At 42.5% G+C, this 21,450-nt stretch overlaps 2 protein-coding genes across 2 annotated transcripts in view; both read right to left on the bottom strand.

Moving 5' to 3' along the window:
* The window catches only part of bltp3a (bridge-like lipid transfer protein family member 3A), a 75,990-nt gene extending 63,718 nt beyond the window's left edge, over positions 1-12,272 (bottom strand). The window contains exon 1 of the mRNA XM_084070349.1: positions 12,140-12,272. Coding sequence (XP_083926475.1) covers positions 12,140-12,183 — 44 coding nt within the window. The 5' untranslated portion in view covers positions 12,184-12,272. The remainder of the gene's footprint in view (positions 1-12,139) is intronic.
* Positions 12,273-16,122: 3,850 nt separating this feature from the next.
* LOC311054046 (SH3 domain-binding protein 5-like) lies at positions 16,123-21,450 on the bottom strand (the record flags this gene model as incomplete). The annotated part of the gene is made up of 2 exons (XM_084069926.1): positions 16,123-16,852; positions 21,431-21,450. The coding sequence occupies 2 exons, from the start codon at positions 21,448-21,450 to the stop codon at positions 16,123-16,125; spliced, it is 750 nt and encodes a 249-aa protein (XP_083926052.1).

Raw genomic sequence — 21,450 nt, 5'->3', positions numbered from 1 at the left:
TGGGCGGGAGTAATACCGTTGACTGACAACCCCTTCAACCAATGATCGTTTTTCCCCTTCAGCCAATGAGCAGTTCATTTTGACGAGCTCCAGACTATGTGACGCAACGGGACTTTTGGGACGGCCATGCCGAAAATAGGTTGCCTTATTGGGATACATGCGTGTCACTCCCCGCCCCTGCCGGTTCTCTAAATTTATATTTTTAAATAGGCTCTGTCATGATTAATTGACCACATATATGAAGTTAAACAACTAAATTCTATCCAAACGATATGTTAATAGTAAATTCCGTGCCTCAAAAAAGAAGTTTGAGACTGTTTTAAGAACGAAACTAAGAAGTGACGGCACTCGGACAACAACAATGGCTGCCGTTCGTCTTTTGTCGGCGGCTCTCAGGCTGCACTCGGGTTCATTCGGGCTCACTCGAACTCGCCACCTGATTGGCCAACTGTCGCTGTCAATCACAGAACAATGAGCGACGACGCTGATAGGCTCGTCGGCTCGGCGAGCAGAGCGATTATTGGAGAAAGGCGTTTCAGACCAGACTCCTTCCTGAAATCAAATGGAAATGAGATTTCCGGAGGGAGGGTTTACCAGGCTATCTTTGCCTGCCACGACGAGATGTCTCGCCAGCTTCTGCCAAGGCGCAACCTGCCACTGACGAGAGTGACGAGATTTGCGTTCTCAGTGGTTTTACACCAGTTCGCTTACCCTGAATGATGCTTTCACTGCCAGATGACGACGGACCCGGATCTGACGTAAATAAAAACGGCTCATTTACTTCCTGTTTATTTCCTGTGGGAAAATGGCTACATCTCCGTTCCTCTTGCTTTACGGCAAAAACGAGGCACATTCAACTGGCTACAGCTGTGGAACGGATTACCGCGAGCGGAATATTCCCCCCCCCCCCCGAGACCCCGTGTAATGAGGCGATCTCCGCGAGGACGGCGATCACGGCTAATATTTCATGATTTTTCAAAGGTCAGCAAAAAACGCTTGTTTTCGCTGGCAGTATAGTGTCCCACTATTATTACACTATTACTCTGGCAGTTAAAGAGTTAATTGTCACACAATTAATTAAGTCACAGGATTGTAGATAAGATGTTTTTTTGGGCAGAGAATTCCAAAGTGCTCTTGACCTACAGTATATATATATATATAAATAATATATAACAGTGAGTTTGAGAAATGTGTTGTTGGTGCTGGGATTCCTGGGCGTATACGGTATACTATGTAATACCAAGAGCTGCTCCTCTGGTCTGCTGTTGTAACGTTATGTTCAGAAGACATACAGTACTGTATGGAACTGCTTTAAGTGGTTAACCCTTTAAGACCTGAGGCTGATTCTTACAAATGTCTTCTAAATCCTAACAGTTTTCAGAAAAACGTATGTTTCTATATCAGTGGTTCTCAAACTTTTTCATGTCAAGGACCCCCAAAATTATATGTATTTGGCCGCGGACCCCCATCTCAGAATATGTTGTTCCAGGGACCCCCCAGAAGCAAAGATTTGAGTTAAAAATGTTCGCTTTAAAAAGAATATAAATATATTAATTTGCACACATTTTATTGATTTTTCAAAAATAGCAGATCTACAAGCTCGTAGCGCGGCACTCGGTGCCGCGCTACGAGCTTGTAGATCTGCTATTTTTGAATAGCCAAAGTGTAAAATAATGCTTTTTTAGCTCAAATCAAAAAGTGACACAGATGCGTTCCAGGTCTTAAGTGGTTAATGTGGTGAACAACAGCTCCGCCACAACACTGTCCTAACCCCTCCCGATGTCAGATACACAATACCAAGCCTGTTGTCCCGCTAATCATTATTCAAGCAGATGTTCGACTGGGGGCGAAAGCCAGGCCCGTCTCATGTGAACGGCCTAAACCCGCCATACTCCTCTAGTCTTGTTTGTAATGGCCACACACCAGCAGCCACACAAAGTTGATAAAACATGGTGGACACTTGTCTTTTTTTTGGTTTATTCATTTAGTTTACGTTTATTTTCAGCACTACATACTACATGCATAAAAGGACTACACAGAACTGGTTAAAGGTAGGGTAAGTGATATTTTTTGGTTAAAACAAAAAGTATTTTGTTAAAAGGTTAAAGCACTATATTCTGAGAGTAATCATTGCTATAGAGTGTTTGTTCAGTAACAGGAGTCTCCCCGTCTCTCCAGCTCTTTAATGAACAGAAAATACATTTTCCGGTAGGTGTCAAAATCTCAGCCAATCAGGAGAAAGTATAGCCTGGCTCCAGCCCGTGAATCGCTAGCCACGGCCATTACAAAAATATGTTCAGGCGATTCTGGTCTGGTGACGCTCTCATAGGAGGTCTCAGCCTCGGTTGAAAATCTGATCGACGAATCGGGATCGGGATAATCCAGTACGAACCAATCGCCAAAGAGTCTTTGAAAAAAAAAACTTTGGCCACGCCCCCATCTCAGCAACCGGCTGCATTGAGAGGGCTTTCAGACTGAATAATGGAGTGAAACGAAATGAAAATTCAGGCTGAGTGTCAGGCTAGAGAAAGTACCCATTTTTAAGCTTAATTTTTTTGTAGTGTTCCAGTTCCAATTTTGCCTGCTCATTTCTTAGTGTCATCACTTCCAATTTCACTCGTTTAATCTATATCCTGATTGAGTTCTCTATCCTGATTGGATAAAATTGGAAATGAAACTGAAACTGAAACGAAAATGCATTTTCTGTTCTATAAAGAGCTGGAGAGACAAGGAGACTTCTTTTACTGAACAAACACTCTATAGCAATGAGTACTATCAGAATATAGAGCTATTTAACACTTATTTTAACCAAAGAAAATCACTTACCCTACCTTTAAATGACACACTGTTTATTGCAAGTTATTTTGTCAAGGTCAAGTTGTTTTTTATCAGGAGTCATTTCATTTGTATTTACGTTTATTTGGTTTTGTTATCAGTTCGGCTGAGTACTGGAGTTTTTAGATGCCAAATAAAGCAGTGGTTCTAAACCTGTTGGTCGCGACTCCCAGAGGGGTCCCCACATGATTTTGAGGGGGTGAGAGGCAATTTAGGGACTTTTAAAACCTTTTTAATACCTAAAAAAAAGAAAAATAATTGTCAAATAATATAAAAAGAGGCAAAAAAAAAAGAAAATAGCCGATCTACAAGCTCACAACGCCTCACGTTGCGAGGCGTTGTGAGCTTGTAGATCGGCTATTTATTTATTTTTATCTGTGGAACCGAGTCAAACTAAACGTAATGCCTCAACTCCTACATTCCAAGTACTTATCAGGGTAGGGGGGGTCCCCAGTTCAAATATGATTATTTTGGGGGTCGCGGCCTGAAAAGGTTGAGAACCACTGAAATAAAGGCCCAGCTGCTTCAGAGGTTCTTCAAAGGAGCCGATTGCTAATTGGACCGCACCATGTCCCCTGTGCGTACGGGGAGGGGCAGGGCTTTCTTATGAGTTTGAGTTTTTTTGTCTTTTTATGTTCATAAAGTTAACATAACTGAATGCATTTGAAATTAAATAAAAATGTAACTTTTCAGGATTCCCCCCAAAAAAGGGGGGAAAAATTAAGTATTCCAATAAAAAAAATAGCAGATCTACAAGCTCAAAACGTGTCACGATGCGATGCGTTTTGAGCTTGTAGATCGGCTACTTTTGATACTTTTGTATGACATACTAGGCTGACGAAGTAGGGTATTAATTTACGCCCCCTGGAGTGAGTGTGGAAATATAGTTGCCCACCCTTGCTATAGTGTGTATTGTTTCAATGTACAGGCTGATAGGTTCCTGGTTTACGTATGCCTTAGTTATTATTAGATTATGGGTTTACTAATGTGTTACTTTACTATTACTATTTCTATGCATTGTCTTGTGTTGTCATTGCTTACTGTAAATCGCTCTGGATTAAGAGCGTCTGCTAAATGCCTGTATTGTACATTGTAATCACCCACTATATTATGTTCCCCTCTCAATAGGCTCTATGCACAGCAGCCATATTATCACTTCCTTCACAGGTGTTACCAATGATACTAATGAAGGCTCTGTTCCATTTAGTGTAGCACAGTGGTTTCCACGACCCCCACAACGCTGAGAGTGTACAAATGGAACCAAATGGACCCGTAAGGTTCCATTTGTACACTCTCAGAGTTACACACCTGTAAGGGGCCATTTGGAAGCCCATGAGGGTCCCTGGACCCCAACTGTAGACCCACTGGTGTAACAGAGTGTTTCCAGTGGGCCAACATGCACAATATCAGCACCCTGACTCTGTTTGACCATGAATGGAACAGAGCCTTCATTAGTATCATTGGTAACACCTGTGAATGTCTTCATAATATGGCTGCTGTGCATAGAGCTTATTTGATCAGTCTTGATGTTATGTTCAGTTTGTCCTCATTTATTTGGGGCCTTGAATTATTTATTGTCATGTTTTTATTGGGAAAAATAAAAGACAAAGAAAAGTACATTTTAAAGAAACTGCACAAGTCTCCTGGTGTCTCTCTTGCCGACCAACTCCGGTCCCTGACACTGTCAAAGACCACAGTCATAGATCGAGTCCAAAAAATAAGACTGGAGTCGACTGTAGGGCTCATTCAGATATCATGTATTATCGTCCCTGTCGGGTGGAAACCTCATACGTCCGAAACTGTTACTTTTCAGGATTCAAATAAGAGAAATTGCAAAAATAGCAGATCTATACAAGCTCAAAATACGTCGCTTCGCACCGCGTTTCGAGCTTGTGGATCTGCTACTTTTGATGCTTTTGTGTGACGCAAGTAGGGCGTTCATTTATAAAAAGTTATATAATAATAATTATTATTATTATTATTAAGAGGTGTTTGCCCGACAACGACGATATCAAACACGGGGTCCTCCTTGAAATTAGACTAAGGTTCAGAATCACTGGTATATACTCACTGTAGGTCAGTCCATGCCAATGACCAGATTTCTTGTCACATTTTGCTAAAAGGCGCGGACTGCAAATGACGAGAACGGCGAGGCGTCGCGTTTTCAGTGGTTTTACGCTAGCTGGCGCCGTTCGGTAACCTATGAGTCACCGTTTGACTCCCAGTAAAGCAATGAAGCAGCAAATCACGTGATCGCAAAAAAACACCCCAGTCACATTCACTTCCATGTTAACGGATTTGGAACAAAATGCTTTTTCTCTGCTTTCTGCTTTCTTTTTGGCGAAAACAACGCACATTCAACTGGAAATAATATCTTATATATTGGACATATACATATATATATATCCAATTTTACGAGACCCCCCTACGTCTTTTAAAACGATCGGCGGGTGGATCGTTGTGAGGAATAATATTCTACGATTTCTCCAAGGTTAGTGAAAACACTCGGAAATCGCTGGCAGTGGCTTGGCGAACGATGTTTTATTTCTGGCAGTCAAAGAGTTAACAAGCAAGTTTGCCATGACCTGACCTGATCTCAGTGGTTTTAAGGAGTCTGACAAAAAATGCCACAACCTAAACAGAAGTGATTGATTGAGCAAACCTTTGGCCTAGAAGAGCACAAGAACGGCTGGGTTTTACTTCACGTACTGCAGCCTATAACTATGTGCCTCGACTGGTTCAGCAGTCAAAGTCAAATCCGAGGATTACAAGGGTTATATACTGCAACTGCATTGTGTGTGTGTGTGTGTGTGTGTGTGTGTGTGTGTGTGTGTGTGTGTGTGTGTGTGTGTGTGTGTGTGTGTGTGTGTGTGTGTGTGTGTGTGTGTGTGTGAAGCTGGAAGCTGTCAGACAGGTGGCGCTCTCCAAAGTTCCAAAGTTCAACACATGTGTACGTGTATGTGTATGTGTGTGTGTGTGTGTGTGTGTGTGTGTGTGTGTGTGTGTGTGTGTGTCACTACCGCTGCACATATATACTGTACTGTATGTGCTGTATGACTGTGAGTGTATATGGGGTTGTTTCCTTTGTTAACTGTTTAAGACCGGGAGCGCATCTGTGTCATTTTTTAGATTTCTTTGGCTATTCAAAAATAGCAGATCTACAAGCTCATAGCGCGACACGCTTGTAGATCTGCTATTTTTGAAAAATCTCGAAAGAAAATCTTTGAATATTAGATGTTTTTTAAAGCAAACATTTTCAACTCAAATCTTTGCTTCTGGAGGATTCTACAGATGTCTTCTAAATCCTAACAGTTCTTTGAAAACAGTTTCTATATCAGTGGTTCTCAAACCCCTTTTTTCATGTCAAGGACCCACAAAATGATATATATTTGGCCGCGGACCCCATCTCAAAATATTTTGTTCCAGGGACCCCCAGAAGCAAAGATTTTAGTTACCAATGTTCACTTTAAAAAATACATATATTCAAATTCTTTGCACAAATTTTCACTATTTTCCAAAAATAGCAGATCTACAAGCTCATAGCGCGGCCGTGCTATGAGCTTGTAGATCTGCTATTTTTGAATAGCGCAAAGAAATCTTAAAAATGACACAGATGCGTTCCCGGTCTTAATGGGTTAAATGTGTCCTTTGAGACGGTGATTGAATTAGAGTGGATCATTCAGCCCCAAAGAAAGCAGTAATGTAATGTGACACAGACCCAAAACATCACCTCAACCACAAGACTGCTGGAGAAGTACCAGCCAGGGCCAGGGTTCAGACGGTGGCTATCAGAGGTAAATACAAATGAATAGACTAGCAATGTTAACCTATTAAGACCTGAGGCGATTCTTTTTTTTTGAAAAAAAATCCCACATTTCTTTTTCCAAGATTTTTCAAAAATAGTAGATCTACGAGTGAGTGCCGCGCTATGAGCTTGTATATCTGCTGTTTTTGAAAGGCCAAGGAAATCTAAAGTGACACAGATGTGTTCCAGGTCTTAAAGGGTTTTAAGACCCGAGGCCCATTTTAAAAATGTCTTCTAAATCCTAACAGTTTTCTGAAAAAGTGTTGCTATAACATCAGTGGTGCTCAAACCTTTTCATGTCAAGGAACCCCAAAAGTATATGCATTTGGCTGCAGACCCCCAAATATTTTGTTCCAGGGACCCCCAAAAGCAAATATTTGAGTTAAGAATGTTCTTTAAAAGTATTCATATAAAAAAATTTGAACACGTTTTTCAAGCCATTGCGCTATGATGGAACGCAAACAAACATGTCTGCAGACTGCAGGTAAACACCACCACACTACTCCAGTCGCTGATGGTATAGAGGAAAATGATTGGTTAAAAAAAAAGATATATATATATATGTAAACAAAGGGCAACGTTACACACTATGCCTTTGAATTTGAGTTGATCATTCTGCCTAAACAAAGCAGTAATATAATGTTATGTGACGGGTCCTGACCATAAGACTGCTGGCCGAATGCCACCGTTCAAAGATGTAACACTCTCACCACAGCTTCCTAGAAGAGAGAAAATCCTGCACGTCACCAAATGTTTGACCCCAGAATGAGGACAGCGGGGTTCACGTGTGTTAATTATGCACATTTGAACACGTCCTTCGGAGTCTAACAATGACTCGACACACTTTTTAAAAAAAACAGCTGGTTCCTGCAGCCGAACACCCGCCGCTCAAAGAAGCATTCAGAGGAAATGCACCTGCTCTATTATATGCAGAAATAAGTCCGCGTGCACACGCGCACGCGCACACACACACACACACACACACACACACACACACACACACGAGACGGAACTAGGTAGAGCAGAAAGCCAGCAACCTAGTACAACAACATGAAGTCGAAGGAGGTGGAGATTCTTCCTTTGGCCTGCTGGGAGTGTGAGTGCAAAGTTTCGGTCCAGCGATGTTAGCTGCTCACCATAGGCAGTAAAAATAAATGGAAAAAGTTACACCCATACACTCTACAGACCGTAAATGAAGCCTATCTTTCAGCAATTTCCGCCATCTTTCTATATCCGGTATAAGAAGACTTTTAAACTAGTAGCGACTGGAAGCATGTAGTATTCATGACAATGTTTATTAAGGTAATAAAATCAAGTGTAAAGTTCGGCAAAAAACGCATCCGCTTCAATGGAGCCTAATTCTTTCTGAACTGTCTAGTTATTTCTTTCTGAACTGTAGCCTCAAAGCTGGCCCCTCGGTGCTTACAGACAAACAAAGACTCAGGCAAGTGAAAACGTAGTCTTCATCAGGCCGACAGCACAACGAGCAGGAAGATTTCACTGAGATAATACATTTCGCCTCGGAAAGTAGGCACCGACACCGTCATACGACGGAGTATAAATGGCGTCTAAGACAGACGTGAGACATGAGCCGTTATGGCGGTTACTCTCTTATATATAATACTGTATATCAGGGGCCTTCAACAGGGGGTCCGGGACCCCTAGGGGGTCCTCAGAGCTACTATAGGGGGTCCGCCAAATCTTTGTGTGATAGGATTTCGTTTTTTTACATTAACCACTTGAACCGTAAAATTCCTTTTCTGAGGAGAACATTAGCCGAAAATAGCAGATCTACAAGCTCTCAACGCCTCGCGCTGCGAGGCGTTGAGAGCTTGTAGATCGGCTATTTTTGGCATAGAGGCTATAGGTGTAGAGGGAAAAAATAGCAGACTAAGTAAAAAAAAAAAAATGAAACACAATTTTATACAATATAGAGTAGGGGGTCCCTGCTTCATCTCTCTCTCAGCTAGGGGGTCCTTGGCCTGAAAACGTTGAAGACCCCTGCTGTATATAATATTATATATAATATAGTTCAAAATATAATATGTTGTTCAGTATATCTGATGCTTGTATTGACTGATGAAAAATGTGCCATGTTGTGCATTAATATAGAAAGGTTGCATCGTAGAATCGAATCGAATCCTGGTGGATCGTAATGGAATTGAATCGTGAGGGCAGTGCCAATGCACACCTTTAATACAGACTTAAGTGGGGATCCCCACTACATACAGTATATTGTAGAAAATTGCGTTGCAGATTTAAAATGTTCATAGATGTCATAGATAGCTTTATAGACTTGTTTGACAGCGCTATCATCATTACATTATCTGAATGAATAGAGTGGTTTCAAGATAACGTGTATTTTCAGACATTTAACCACTTAAACTCTCAATACTTAGTTAACTTGACCATTGGCTCTGTACTTAAGTCTGCTCTTTTTTCCCCTCTACAAGCTCGAAGCGCTGTGACTGTGAGTTTGTAGATTTGCTAGTTTTGGCGAATGTTCCCCCCAGAATAGGGATTCTAGGGTTCAAGTGGTTAATGTAAAAAAAAAAGAAGGAAAAAAAACCTCTGAGGACCCCCTGTTGAAGACCCACGCTCTAAACATCTGAAACGTTTTCCATGTGTGAAAGTGATTTGCTACAGTGTGTACAGTCTAACTGTAGCATCATGCTAACTCAGTCACACAGCATTATAAACAGCAGCGCTAAAAATACATCCATTGATCCCGGGCTGAAGATCATGAATTATCCACTCTATAGAAACCAACAGGCTCTATCCACAGCAGCCATATTATGAAGACATTCACAGGTGTTACCAATGATACTAATGAAGGCTCTGTTCCATTCTGGTCAAACAGAGTCAGGGTGCTGATGTTGTGCATGTTGGCTCACTGGAAACACTCTGCTACACCAGTGGGTCTAAAGTTGGGGTCCAGGGACCCTCACAGGCTTCCAAATGGCCCCTTACGGGTGTGTAACTCTGAGAGTGTACAAATGGAACCAAATGGACCCATAAGGGTCCATTTGGTTCCATTTGTACGTTATTTGTGAGTTATGGGGGTCGTGGAAACCACTGTGCTACACTAAATGGAACAGAGCCTTCATTAGTATCATTGGTAACACCTGTGAAGGAAGTGATAATATGGCTGCTGTGCATAGAGCCTATTAGAAAACAAGTATATCTGTCTTCACTCAGAGTATAACCAAGTAAGTGACTCTCGCAGACAGGATGGGACCGGTCTAGTATTCAAAACCACAAAAGCATCGGTGTGGGAGCAATGTGTGAAGCATAAGCATATTCAGACATAATTATATTCATAAGAGCAATGCTAAGAATGCCATGACAGTACTAATAATAATATGCTAATCATTAGCCTTAGATTAAGACTCTCGTAGATGTATTTTATCGATTCTGACTCTCGTAGATTGAAAATGTCAGAATCGAGAAAATACATCTACGAGAGTCTTAATCTAAGGCTAGGTAATTGTATAGTGAGGGGTCACAATGAATCGGAAGAATTTAAAGTGCTGAGGTAGTGCCTCTTACGTGTAAAACAAAAACCGATGAGGAAGGGAGAAGTGTTTTAATGCCTTCAACAATTAATTGCAGCCTGAGGAAGAGTTGTTAAGTGAAACCCATTGCCAAGTAGTCTGCATGTTAAGTTTAAAGACCGTCTTTTTGTGTTCATGTTAGTAGATGAATGCTGTATATGTATGAGAGGGCAAAAAAAAAAGAAGAAATTGCATTGTTCAGTGGTAAACGTCTAATTGCAATTATTTGAGATACCGGTAATCAAAAATAATTTTGCATAATAATTCCAGGTTGAAAGATTTTCATACATTTTCAAACATTTTCAAGTTGGTTCCAATGTATAGACTGGATTTGGCTGCCAGGCTAAACAGGGCCTTAGAATAGGAACCTTAAGAGTCTCCACTTTGTTGGTTCTTACATGCAATCGTCTACTGGACCGACAAATTGAGTTGACACTGACAGATGATTAAAGACAAACTAATCAAGTCCTGAACAAGTCCCTTTGATTTTCAATGACTTCAGAATCTCTTTCGAATTAAGACAAATTAAAGATAATTATGTCTGAACATTTTAGCAAATTGGTTTTAGCAGGAGACTCTGGTGCATGTTGGAGGATTCGTGCTTTTTGTCTGATCAAAGTTGACGCGTTGTGACAATAGCCACCTAAAGACATGCCCAGAATATGTGCGCTAGGGTTCAGGTTTATCCATTTATGACATGAATTTTGACCTGATGGTCAAGATTCAATTTATCCCCTGAGCAAGCAGGCTTGGCAAGGTAGCGTGACGCGGCACTCGCGCGGCGCTGCGAGCTTGTAGATCTGCTATTTTTGAATAGCCAAAGAAATCTAAAATGACACAGATGCGTTCCCGGTGTTAACGGGTTAACTCGTTTTGTTTGGGACCCCGGTGGAACCCTCTCAAGGACCCCCAGGGGGGTTCCCAGACTCCACTTTGTGAAGCGCTCTTTCTATATTTGCCAATAAACAATAAACTATACAGTAAAAGGTGACAGGGGGTAAATTAGGGCCGGTGAACTTTAAGTAGAACACACAATGGTACAAAAACGCTGTGTCCTTCCTATATGTGACTGTGCTGCTGAAAGTGGAACGGTTTAATATTATGTCAACATTGCATGAACCTGATCTATGTCAGGTCAGGATGGCAGCGTGGCTGCTGTCAAGATGACTCAACAAGGACCCCCAGTTTGATAAGCATTACACCACTTTCTCTTTTTCTGGGGACCCCCAATGTACAATGTAAAATGACTGAAATCGATGAATAAAAGTCAAATCAATCAATCAATCATTTAACAGTGTCACCATCCAGGCATGTCCTTGTTGTTGGGATATAGGATAGGTGGGCACTAGAGACATGTGGGCACCAACTGGCAATTTAAATGTAATGTAAACAAAGTATACATGAGGTGAACATGCACTGTACATCATTATCAGACTTAATTTCATCCTTCAACTTATTGTTTTTGCCCCCAAAATGACTGGATATACAGGTTGTGTAGCAATTTGTAGAAAATATGAAGACCTTAATTGTCGAATGTTTAAAAATGTTCTAATCCTGTACACTTAACTTTACTTAAGAACATTTTTCATATATATATATATATATATATATATATATATATATATTTATATTTACATTTTGGACAAAATAGCCAATTTTACATAGAGGTGCCCAGATGTGCCCAGTAGTGCCCAGCTATCCTGTAAACCCCATGTTGTTGTTTATCTCTCATTATGAAGCAGCTAAACTGACCTGAGACCAGCTGGGATCATAATTAAGCAGACATAACAGCTGTGTTGTCAATCAGTAGCCTACAATGAAGCCCAGCTGGGGGGCAAATATAACAATAATAGCTGGCTAACACTCACACACACATGAATGAAAAGGGAATTTAATAATAATAATAATAATTCATAACAATATTACTAATAAAGCTAAGTCCTACCTGGATAAATGCTTCAGTATCTGCTTCTTAAGGTACCCCGCCATGTCTCTGTGTGTTTAATGAGTAAAATAAGAGTTTTAAACCATGTATTAGCTTGTTGGTGGTTCCTCCACTATTCTACTGCTGCTCCGCATCTCTACTGCTGCCTGGCTGCTCTCTCTGCTAGCCGTTACAGAGGACAGCAGATCTACAAGCTCACAGGGTGTCGGGTACGCCACGCCTCGTGAGCTTGTAGATCTCCGGTGTGCGTCACTCTGGTGTAAACGTCGTCGTCACGCTGGCCCCGCCCACCTAGGCCAGCGTTGCCAGGTTTGGTGGGAGAAATAAGCAAAGCATGGTCTAGGAAACAAGCCCAAAACAAGCAACTAGGCCATTATGACTATGAACAGTGGGGTAAAGTAACTAAGTACATTTACTCAAGTAGTGCACTCAAGTACAGTTTTGAGGTAAGAGACAATAATTATACTTTTACTCCACTATAGTTATTTGAAAACTTGAGTTACTAGTTACTTTGTAGATTTTCATTATTATTACAAAACATGCATTAACCACTTCAGCCCTACATACATTTCAGCCATTTGAAAATAGCAGATCTACAAGCTCACAACGCGTCGCGATGTGACGTGTTGTGAGCTTGTAGATCTGCTATTTTTTTTTTTAAATCTTGAAATAAAATGTGGAATATTTGGAATATTGTTTTGATACAATTCTAACAATACATATCTGGTACGGGCCCCCTGGCACAAAATATTTTCAGATGGGGGTTATAGGGATAAATACATATTATTTTGGGGGTCCATGACATGAAAATATTTGAGAATAAAAAAGCAACTACACTTTAGAAACAACAAGTCCAAAAAACAATATTTACAAACAACTTTACAGAAAAACAAGCAAAAGTCGCTTATAATCAGCAGACATGGCAACACTAACCTAAACCTCGAGTGGGAAGGGAAGGCTGCGTGGCAGCTTCTGCTCCCAAATGCCACATCCGGTCCAGAGTTCCGCCTACCTTACTGTATCCGGTTATTTTGCACAGCACAGCACAATATACATGCACGCGCCGTTTCCGTATCCGCTCTAGACGCTGACAGACCGAATGTGCCAGCCTGAGAACGTGAATTGACCATAGAGGTATAATTGACCCCCATGTAACTCTATGCCCCCAGTCTGCCCCCCCTAGCAACAGACATAATAAATAATAATAATAATAATAATAATAATAACATAAGGTAATTTATTTCCCTGAAAATTTGACTGATAAGGAGTTTTTTTTAAGGTGCTTTGTTCTTGATTGCTCTAGTAATTCAGTAACTTTTAAGAACATTTAATTTTGTATTTCATACCCCCATTTCTTTCTCTGGGCCCCCTCTTTATATTGTGAAATCGATGTTAATTTAACTCTGATAGTGTACAAAAGGAACCAAATGGACCCTAACGGGTCCATTTGGTTCCATTTGTACACTATCAGAGTTACAGACCCAAGGGTCCATTTGGTTCCTAACTATCCATGATTTAGCTGGGACCCCCTGGAACTCGCTCAAGGACCCCTGGGGGTCCCCGGACCCCACTTTGAGAACCAATGAAAGCACTACAGGTCAGGATGCCAGGTCTATGGCATCTGTCTCATCAGTGGTATTCAACCTTTTTCATGCCACGGACCCCTAAATTCATATCCATTTGGCCGCGGACCCCCATCTGAAAATGTTTTGTGCCAGGAACCCCCAGAAGCAAAGATTTGAGTTGGAAATGTTCGCTTTAAAAAATATATATATATATTCAAAGATATGCACACATTTTCAAGATTAAAAAGAAATAGCAGATCTACAAGCTCATAGGGCAGCACTTGGTGCCGCGCTATGACTGACTGACTGACTGACTGACTGAATATTAACGAGGTTGTTAACAGCATATTATGTAGTACACAGTGGTGTAAAGTTACTAAGTACATTTAGGCCTACTCAAGTACTGTACTTAAGTACAAGTTTGAGGTATTTTTACTTTACTGGAGTATTTCCAATTTTCATTACTTTTACTTCTACTCCATTACATCTCAGAGGCAAATAGTGTACTTATACTCCTCTACAATTATTTGAAAACTTTAGTTACTAGTTACTTTGTAGATTTTGATTATTATTACAAGCTACATTAACCACTTCAGCTCTGTACATACATTTTGGCCTTTTGAAAATAGCCGATCTACAAGCTCGAGCTTGTATGCTATTTTCAAATGATACTTATACATGTTACGCATTTTAAAACTTGTGAAATGGGACATTTGCATATGACTACTTTTACGTTTTGCTACTTTAAGTACATTTTGATACCAATACTTTTGTACTTTAATCAAGTAAATGTGTTTTGAGCTTGTAGATCGGCTATTTTCAAATAGCCTATGTATAAAATAGGGCTGAAGTGGTTAATGTAAGTTTTATAATGTAATAATTTATATCTGCAAAGTAACTAGTAACTCATTGTTTTCAAATAATTGTAGTGGAGTACAACATTTGCCTCTGAGATGTAGTGGAGTAGAAGTAAAAGTATAGACAATTGGAAATACTCGTTACGTAAAAGCACCTCAAAATTGTACATAAGTACAGTACTTGAGTTTGATGTACTTAGTTACTTTACACCACTGAAAGCAGGTAGCCTCTTACAGCCTAGCCTGCCTGTCTTAAAAGGAAATAAAGTCCCTCGTGCGGCCCCACCACACTGCCAAGGAAAGGCACAGCATTGGTTTTAGGGCGCCATCTTCTGGACTATTGAGGGAACCCCTCACTCACGCCTAGTGTGCCTGTGTGCATGTATGCGTGCATGCCTGTGTGCATGTGTGTGTGCCTGTGTGCGTATGCATGCATGTGTATGCCTGTGTGCGTGTATGCATGCCTGTGTGTGCCTGTGTGCGTGTGCGTGTGCGTGTGCGTGTGTGTGTGTGTATGCGTGCATGTGTGTGTGCCCTAGTAAAGCTGGTAATGAGCCATCTCTTAAGGGAGGACTTAAAACTAGACATAGGGCCAGTGGTCGTAGATCATTCCATGCATCTGTTGCAGTGTACAGGAATGAATGTTGGCCCATACAGCTGCTGAATAGGTGAGGCACAAAGATAGTTAGCTAAGCAGGCAGAAACCACATATCTACATTTAATACATTTAATAAATGCCCTACTTATACTCTGCTATTTTCATCATTTTCAAATATTCTTTTAAATAATCATAAAAAAGGAACGGTTTTGGACTTACAAGGTTTCCACCCGACATGGAGTTCCGCGTCACACTTGCACAAATGTTGGCCGGTCCATGACATCAGTACTATTATTGGTATACTCCATATATGGGGATTTGCAGTTTAATCAATATCTTTATATAGGGATTTGTGGTTTTATGGATATTGTCTTGTCGTGACATGTTGATCTGACCGACTTCCTACTCGGCAAGTTTGGAGTCAGTCTGGGACACCTGGATATCTGACGGATGTGGAGTTGGTCAGATAGGCGGTTGGTTGTCCAGAACCGCCTATCCGACGACTCTGACACCGGGCACCGCACTCGATCCCTCGGGTTCCTCTGCTGGTTTCCCGCTTACCTAATCCTAAACCTAACCCTAACTTAACCCTAAGGCAGTGGTTCTCAAACTTTTTCATGTCAAGGACCCCCAAAATGATATGTATTTGGCCGCGGACACCCATCTCAAAATATTTAGTTCCAGGGACCCCCCCAGAAGCAAAGATTTGAGTTACAAATGTTCACTTTAAAAACATATATATATATTCAAAAATGTTCACACATGTTCAAGATTTTTCAAAAAGAGCAGATCTACAAGCTCATAGCACCATGAGCTTGAAGATCTGCTATTTTTTTTTGCTGGGGACCCCTGGGCCTGTTACCCCCCCCAAGGACCCCCCTTTGAGAACCAATGTCCTAAGGTAAGTGGGGAACATAGAACTCGGGGAACACAGGGACGGACGGACCCTCCCATGGAGGACGATCAGTTCTTGTAGTAGAACAGAGCCGCCACGTGAGGGCTGACGGCGGAACTGCGGCGACGCTGCTCGTGGATCTGCTCCGAGATCGTCTCCAGGTTCCCGAGGGCCGTCCTGTACTCGTCTTTGTCCCGGGACAGCCGGGCCTGGAGCTCGTCCTTGTTCCTCTCCAGGACGCCCAGCTGCGCGTAGTGCTTTGCCTTCAGCTCAAAGTAAGGCTTGGACTTCTTGACGGCACGCTTGAGCTTCTTCTCCAGATGTTTCGCGCGGCTCACGGCCGACGTGGACTTGGCCACCATCTCCTGGTGGACCAGCCCGCTGGTCGCCTTGGTCCGCTCCGCCTCCGTCAGCCTCTGGGTGGCGTGGTCCAGCATCTCCTGCCAGGCGGCCGAGTCGAGCTCTCTCCGGTTGTCGTCCCTCAGCTGTAGCGCGGAAGAGATCATGTCCCTCACCGCCTGCAGAACGTCCGTGGCCTTCTCGAAGTCCTGGGTGGCGCTGTGGGCTTCCAGCTGAGCCTGCGTGGCCGCGCTGCGGGCCTCCCAGTAAGGTTTGGACTTCTCCACGGCCTTGCCGCCGGTCTTCTTCCTCAGCTCCACCAGCTCGGCCGTGGCCTCCTCCAGCGCCCGGCGAAAGCTCTGCCGGGCGTCCTGCAGCTGCGTCTCGCGTCTGTTGATGTCGGCGGAAGACTGGTTGAGTTTCTCCAGCTCCGCCTGGATTCTCGGGTCCACCGCGTCGCTTTTGTTGTTATCCGTTTCTTCAGAGAATGCTTTATTGCATCAGTCTGTTTCGTCTGAATGCAGCGAAATCTCGCAAACTATAAACCATTATAGAAAAGACAAAGCCATATATAGACAGTAGAAATAACCATATATATATATATATATATATATATATAGACAATGGACATTACCATATATGAACAATAGACATAACCATATACAGACAACAATAGTGTTACAGCAGTGTTTAACACTTCAAATGGCCATAACTCGGTTATAATTGCTCTGATCAGCGCAATATATACTGTATAGGACTAACTGACAAAACTAAAGCACTGTAACTAAAGTTAATAAGGAAAGGTAGTTCCAACTGCTTTAAAAAAGTCACACCCAGTGTGAAGTGAGCGGTGCAATTTATGAGTTATTAATTTCATCATGCATCTTGGTAGCCAATCACAGCACGTCCTGCGAAGTGACATGCTTACATTTTTTACATTATTATTAATTTCATCATGCGTCTCGCTAGCCAATCACAGCGCGTCTGCGAAGTTTGAAGTTAATTTCATCATGTGTCTCGCTAGCTAATCACAGCACGTCCTGCAAAGCTTAGCCTATGGGCGTGTTTTCCACAGCATGGCGTCACAGCGAAAGACACATTTTCACGATGGAAAGAAAAACTTTCGCCACGGATGGGTCCTAAACCCTCTTATAGGAGCGGTTGCACCGCTCAAAAAGAAAATTACTCTACACATTGGTTAAAATAACATTGTATTTATTTTAAAATAAGTCCTGGATTGTAGCTTCAAGAGATCCAAGAAAAGAAAAGAAAATGCATATTGTTGGATTACATTTGTGTGCATGTAAACGCACTCAACATGACAACGACATAAAGGCATTTATGGCTGCAACTGTTGATCATAGCTAACAACTTTTTCTTTCTTAACCTATTCCATCCGGGAACGCATCTCTGTCATTTTAGATTTATTTGGCTATACAAAAATAGCAGATATACAAGCTCTTGAGCTTGATCTTTTTTTTAAAATCATGAACATTTTGTAAATCTTTGAATATATATATTTTTGAAAGCAAACATTTTTAACTCAAATCTTTGTTAAAAATGTTCGCTTTAAAGGATATACACCATGAATTAAAAAAAAATAATAATATTTAATATCATATTGTTTATGTCCCTCAAACGTTTTTCAAAAGGTTTGAGCCTAAATCAAGCCTCAGATATACTCATTCCAACTAACTTCTCTCTGGCTTATAAAGCACTTTTACCTGCAATACCACATTGTCCTGTTTGGCACGGGGCGCTATTGAGACAGTTTGTATGCATGTTATCTCCTAGTTCTGTGTGGAAACCTTTTTTTTTTTTAAATTAAGTCTGGGTGAAAATCAGTTTGGTCTGTTTTGAGACCAATTTACAGAAAACCCCAGATATGCTGTGAAAGCAGCCTGAGTGTTCAAACTGGGGTATTTTTGGGGATAGAAGAGAGGTAGGGGAGACCAAAAACACAAAAAAGAAGGAAAAGTTAAAATTCATGGTGTAGTCCCTTTAAAATATATATATATACTAGAGTTTCGGGGGGCTACGCCCCCCTCAACCCCAGCCGCGCACGGGGCCCAGCGTGGCCGTGTGTATATTGGGGGACCCAAAGCGCCGGAGTGAAACTGTGGAAAAAAAAATTTGAAAAAGGAAAAAATTTGAAGAAATAATATTTGTTATGTTTCAGGGGGTCCACAGGGGGTCCGCGGACCCCCTGATGGTCCACTGACCCCCTGTGGAGTGTTGGGACGCGCGGGGACACCCCTGGAACATTGCGGACCATTTCGGTGTTTTTTTTTTTTTCATGAAGGTGGTTGCTTGTTTCTGGCGCAGGCTGTGCAAACCTGGCAACCCAGCGCATGCTGCCGCACGTTTAAGTGGCGTAGCGTCATGAGGGTCAGTGGGGCCGTGGCTCGGTCAGTGAAGACCCTGTAGTGCGGATGATATGTGGCATAGAGGGGCAGATTGTAAATCCACAGAGGAAACATCCGTGGGCTACCATTGGTTCAGCGATGTGTGCGGTCGCCCTGCGGCCCCTCCTCCTCCACCAATGTGCAGTATTGAGAGCCCTGACGTCACAGCAATTGGAGCGATGGGCACTGCACTGTGGTTGGTTAGGGTACACCTAGGGCCCAGGTAGAACCCAGTTAAAGCCTGCATGGGCAAACCCAGTTAGGACCCGCCTTGGTCCCACATAAACATGGCTAGTTGGGGCCCACCTAAGGGCCAGGTAGAAGCTACTTATAGCCTGCATGGGCATCGCAGTTGGGACTGTAGTGGATGCCGCTGACATTGCTGACATGGGGTCCATATGGTTTAGCCCACCTTGAAACCATATGGGAACTACGCTGGCATGCTGGCTGTAATGCAAACGCTGCATCATACCTGCAGTGTGTAGTTTGATGTTGTGTGTGTAGCAGATATACCTGCAGTGTGTAGATCAATGTCCATAGGAAAGTCAATGCCCAGCAGTTTTTTTTTTCCCCAGCAGAGTTTCTAGTGTCTCTGTGTCTCTCTGGAAGAGGTTGCACATGAACTCTGCAGCCGCACTGAGGCGCTCCAACACAAACACTCTGACATTAAGCTGCTTCACACAACAAACATCAGCACCACGCTGCTGTTTGTCCAAAAGACACAATATGTCCTCTCCCACCGACGTCATGTGTTCATTTATCGACAGCCGTACAGACTCCTTTTGACACATTTTAAGTCGTTTATCCAGCTCTCACTGACTCTCCACATCGGGCTGTTATTTTGCTGCGATCAAGTCAACGATGTGAGAGATTAGCTATCACAGACGGACGGACAGGGGGTGAAACATAGTCTTGCGCCATGCCTTTCGGCCTGGCGGAGACAATAAAAAACCGAAAGTAAAGGAAATGGCCATTTCTGCAACAGAAGTAGTCAATAAACTATGCTATGAAAACATGGGCCACATTGGCAAAGAATGTAAGAAAGAGGCAATCATGTAGAAAATAGCCGATCTCCAAGCTTACAAAGGCTCTCAACGTGAGGCGTTTCGAGCTTGTAGATCGGCTATTTTCACAATATTTACTTGTGGAACGGAGTCAAACAGAATATATGGGGGGGTCCCAGATCAAGTACGTGTATTTGGGGGGGGGGGGGGGGGGGGGGGAGCAGCAATATAGACATTCACCACACGAACGTGCATTGTTGACAAAGTGATTGCACAGCCGCTGCAGGCATGACAACCAGGTTAGCGTTAGCGACATGGCAGCTATCACAGCGCCCTGTCCGTCGTGCTGCAACTGCCTGTGATGGCTACAGCAGTAACAGCAAGCTGTCTGCGATGCCATTGTCTGGAGACTGCTCTTAGCGTGACACGACCAATGAGAGTGAGCGCTGTAGTTGTTGCTAAGATACGGTGGCGTCTCTGGCCCATAGCTTGTAGATCTCTCACACATGATTGGCGTAGGCTGCGTTGCCAGGTCTGACTTTGTGTGTAAGCAATGGTCGGCTTATTTTTGCGCGCCTTTGGGCTCGTTTGCATTGTGCGCACGGCAGCGCTTGTTTAGCGTACGTCAGCGCGACGTGGCAACGGACGTGGCAACGTGAAAGGTGATTGGCTGGTGAAAAGAAACACCCGACGTTACACCAGAAATGGTGCCTGGAGAAAATGGTGACCAAAAAAAAAGTTTGGAAAAAAAGGAAAAAAACCCCGCAGCGGCTGCGTGCTGTTGTGGTGATGAGGTCGTGCGCACGGTAAACGGTACGAAGCTGGCTCCCCTTCCGTTTTGTCCGACATTTGGTGAGTAGAATTAATTATGTTGCGCGGTGGAAAAGGTGTAGTTAGCAGTGAGATGTCCCCTACGCGAGGCGTAAATTCAGCGCAGCCGCCGTGGCGAGTCAGTTGCCGACATGTGGTCTGGCGGTGAGTTGTTTAGTCGATAACAGAGCTGTGGGGTGTGGACACCGAGGGTGCGGAAGTTGGTCGCGATTTATATAGTTAGATATATATATATATATATATATATATTCAATGATTTACAGAAATGTTCACGATATTTTTTTTTTTGCAGATCTACAAGCTCGTTGCACGGCACTCAGTGCCGCGCAATGAGCTCGTAGATCTGCTATTTTTGAATAACCAAAGTATAAAATTATGGTTAAAGTGGTTACACAGATGCGTTCCCGGGTTTTAATGGGTTTAAATATAGTATACAGCAGTGGTTTTCAACCAGTGATCTGGGGACCACCAGTGGTCCTTGAGGGAGTACCAGGGGGTCCCCAGCAAAATTAGTTAATAGTGTCACAATCATTTTTAACCACTTAGCTTTGGCTATTCAAAAATAGCAGATATAGAAGCTGCTATGAGCTTGTAGATCTGCTATTTTTGAAAAACCTTGAAAAAGTGTGCATATCTTTAAATATTTATATTTTTTAAAGCGAAAATTAACTGATATTTTTGCTTCTGGGGGTCCCTGGCACAAAACATTTTCAATTGGGGGTCCGCGGCCAAATGTATATCAATTTAGGGGTCCTTGGCATGAAAAAGGTTGAAAACCATTGGTATACAGGGTATACAGTGCTGTGGAGCGGTCCAT

This window comes from Gymnoscopelus microlampas (genome assembly GCF_963454915.1).
Source record: "Gymnoscopelus microlampas genome assembly, chromosome: 10".
Taxonomy (NCBI): Eukaryota; Metazoa; Chordata; class Actinopteri; order Myctophiformes; family Myctophidae; genus Gymnoscopelus; species Gymnoscopelus microlampas.
The sequence above is the reverse complement of the archived record's forward strand: the minus strand, read 5'-3'. Positions and strand labels throughout refer to the sequence as shown.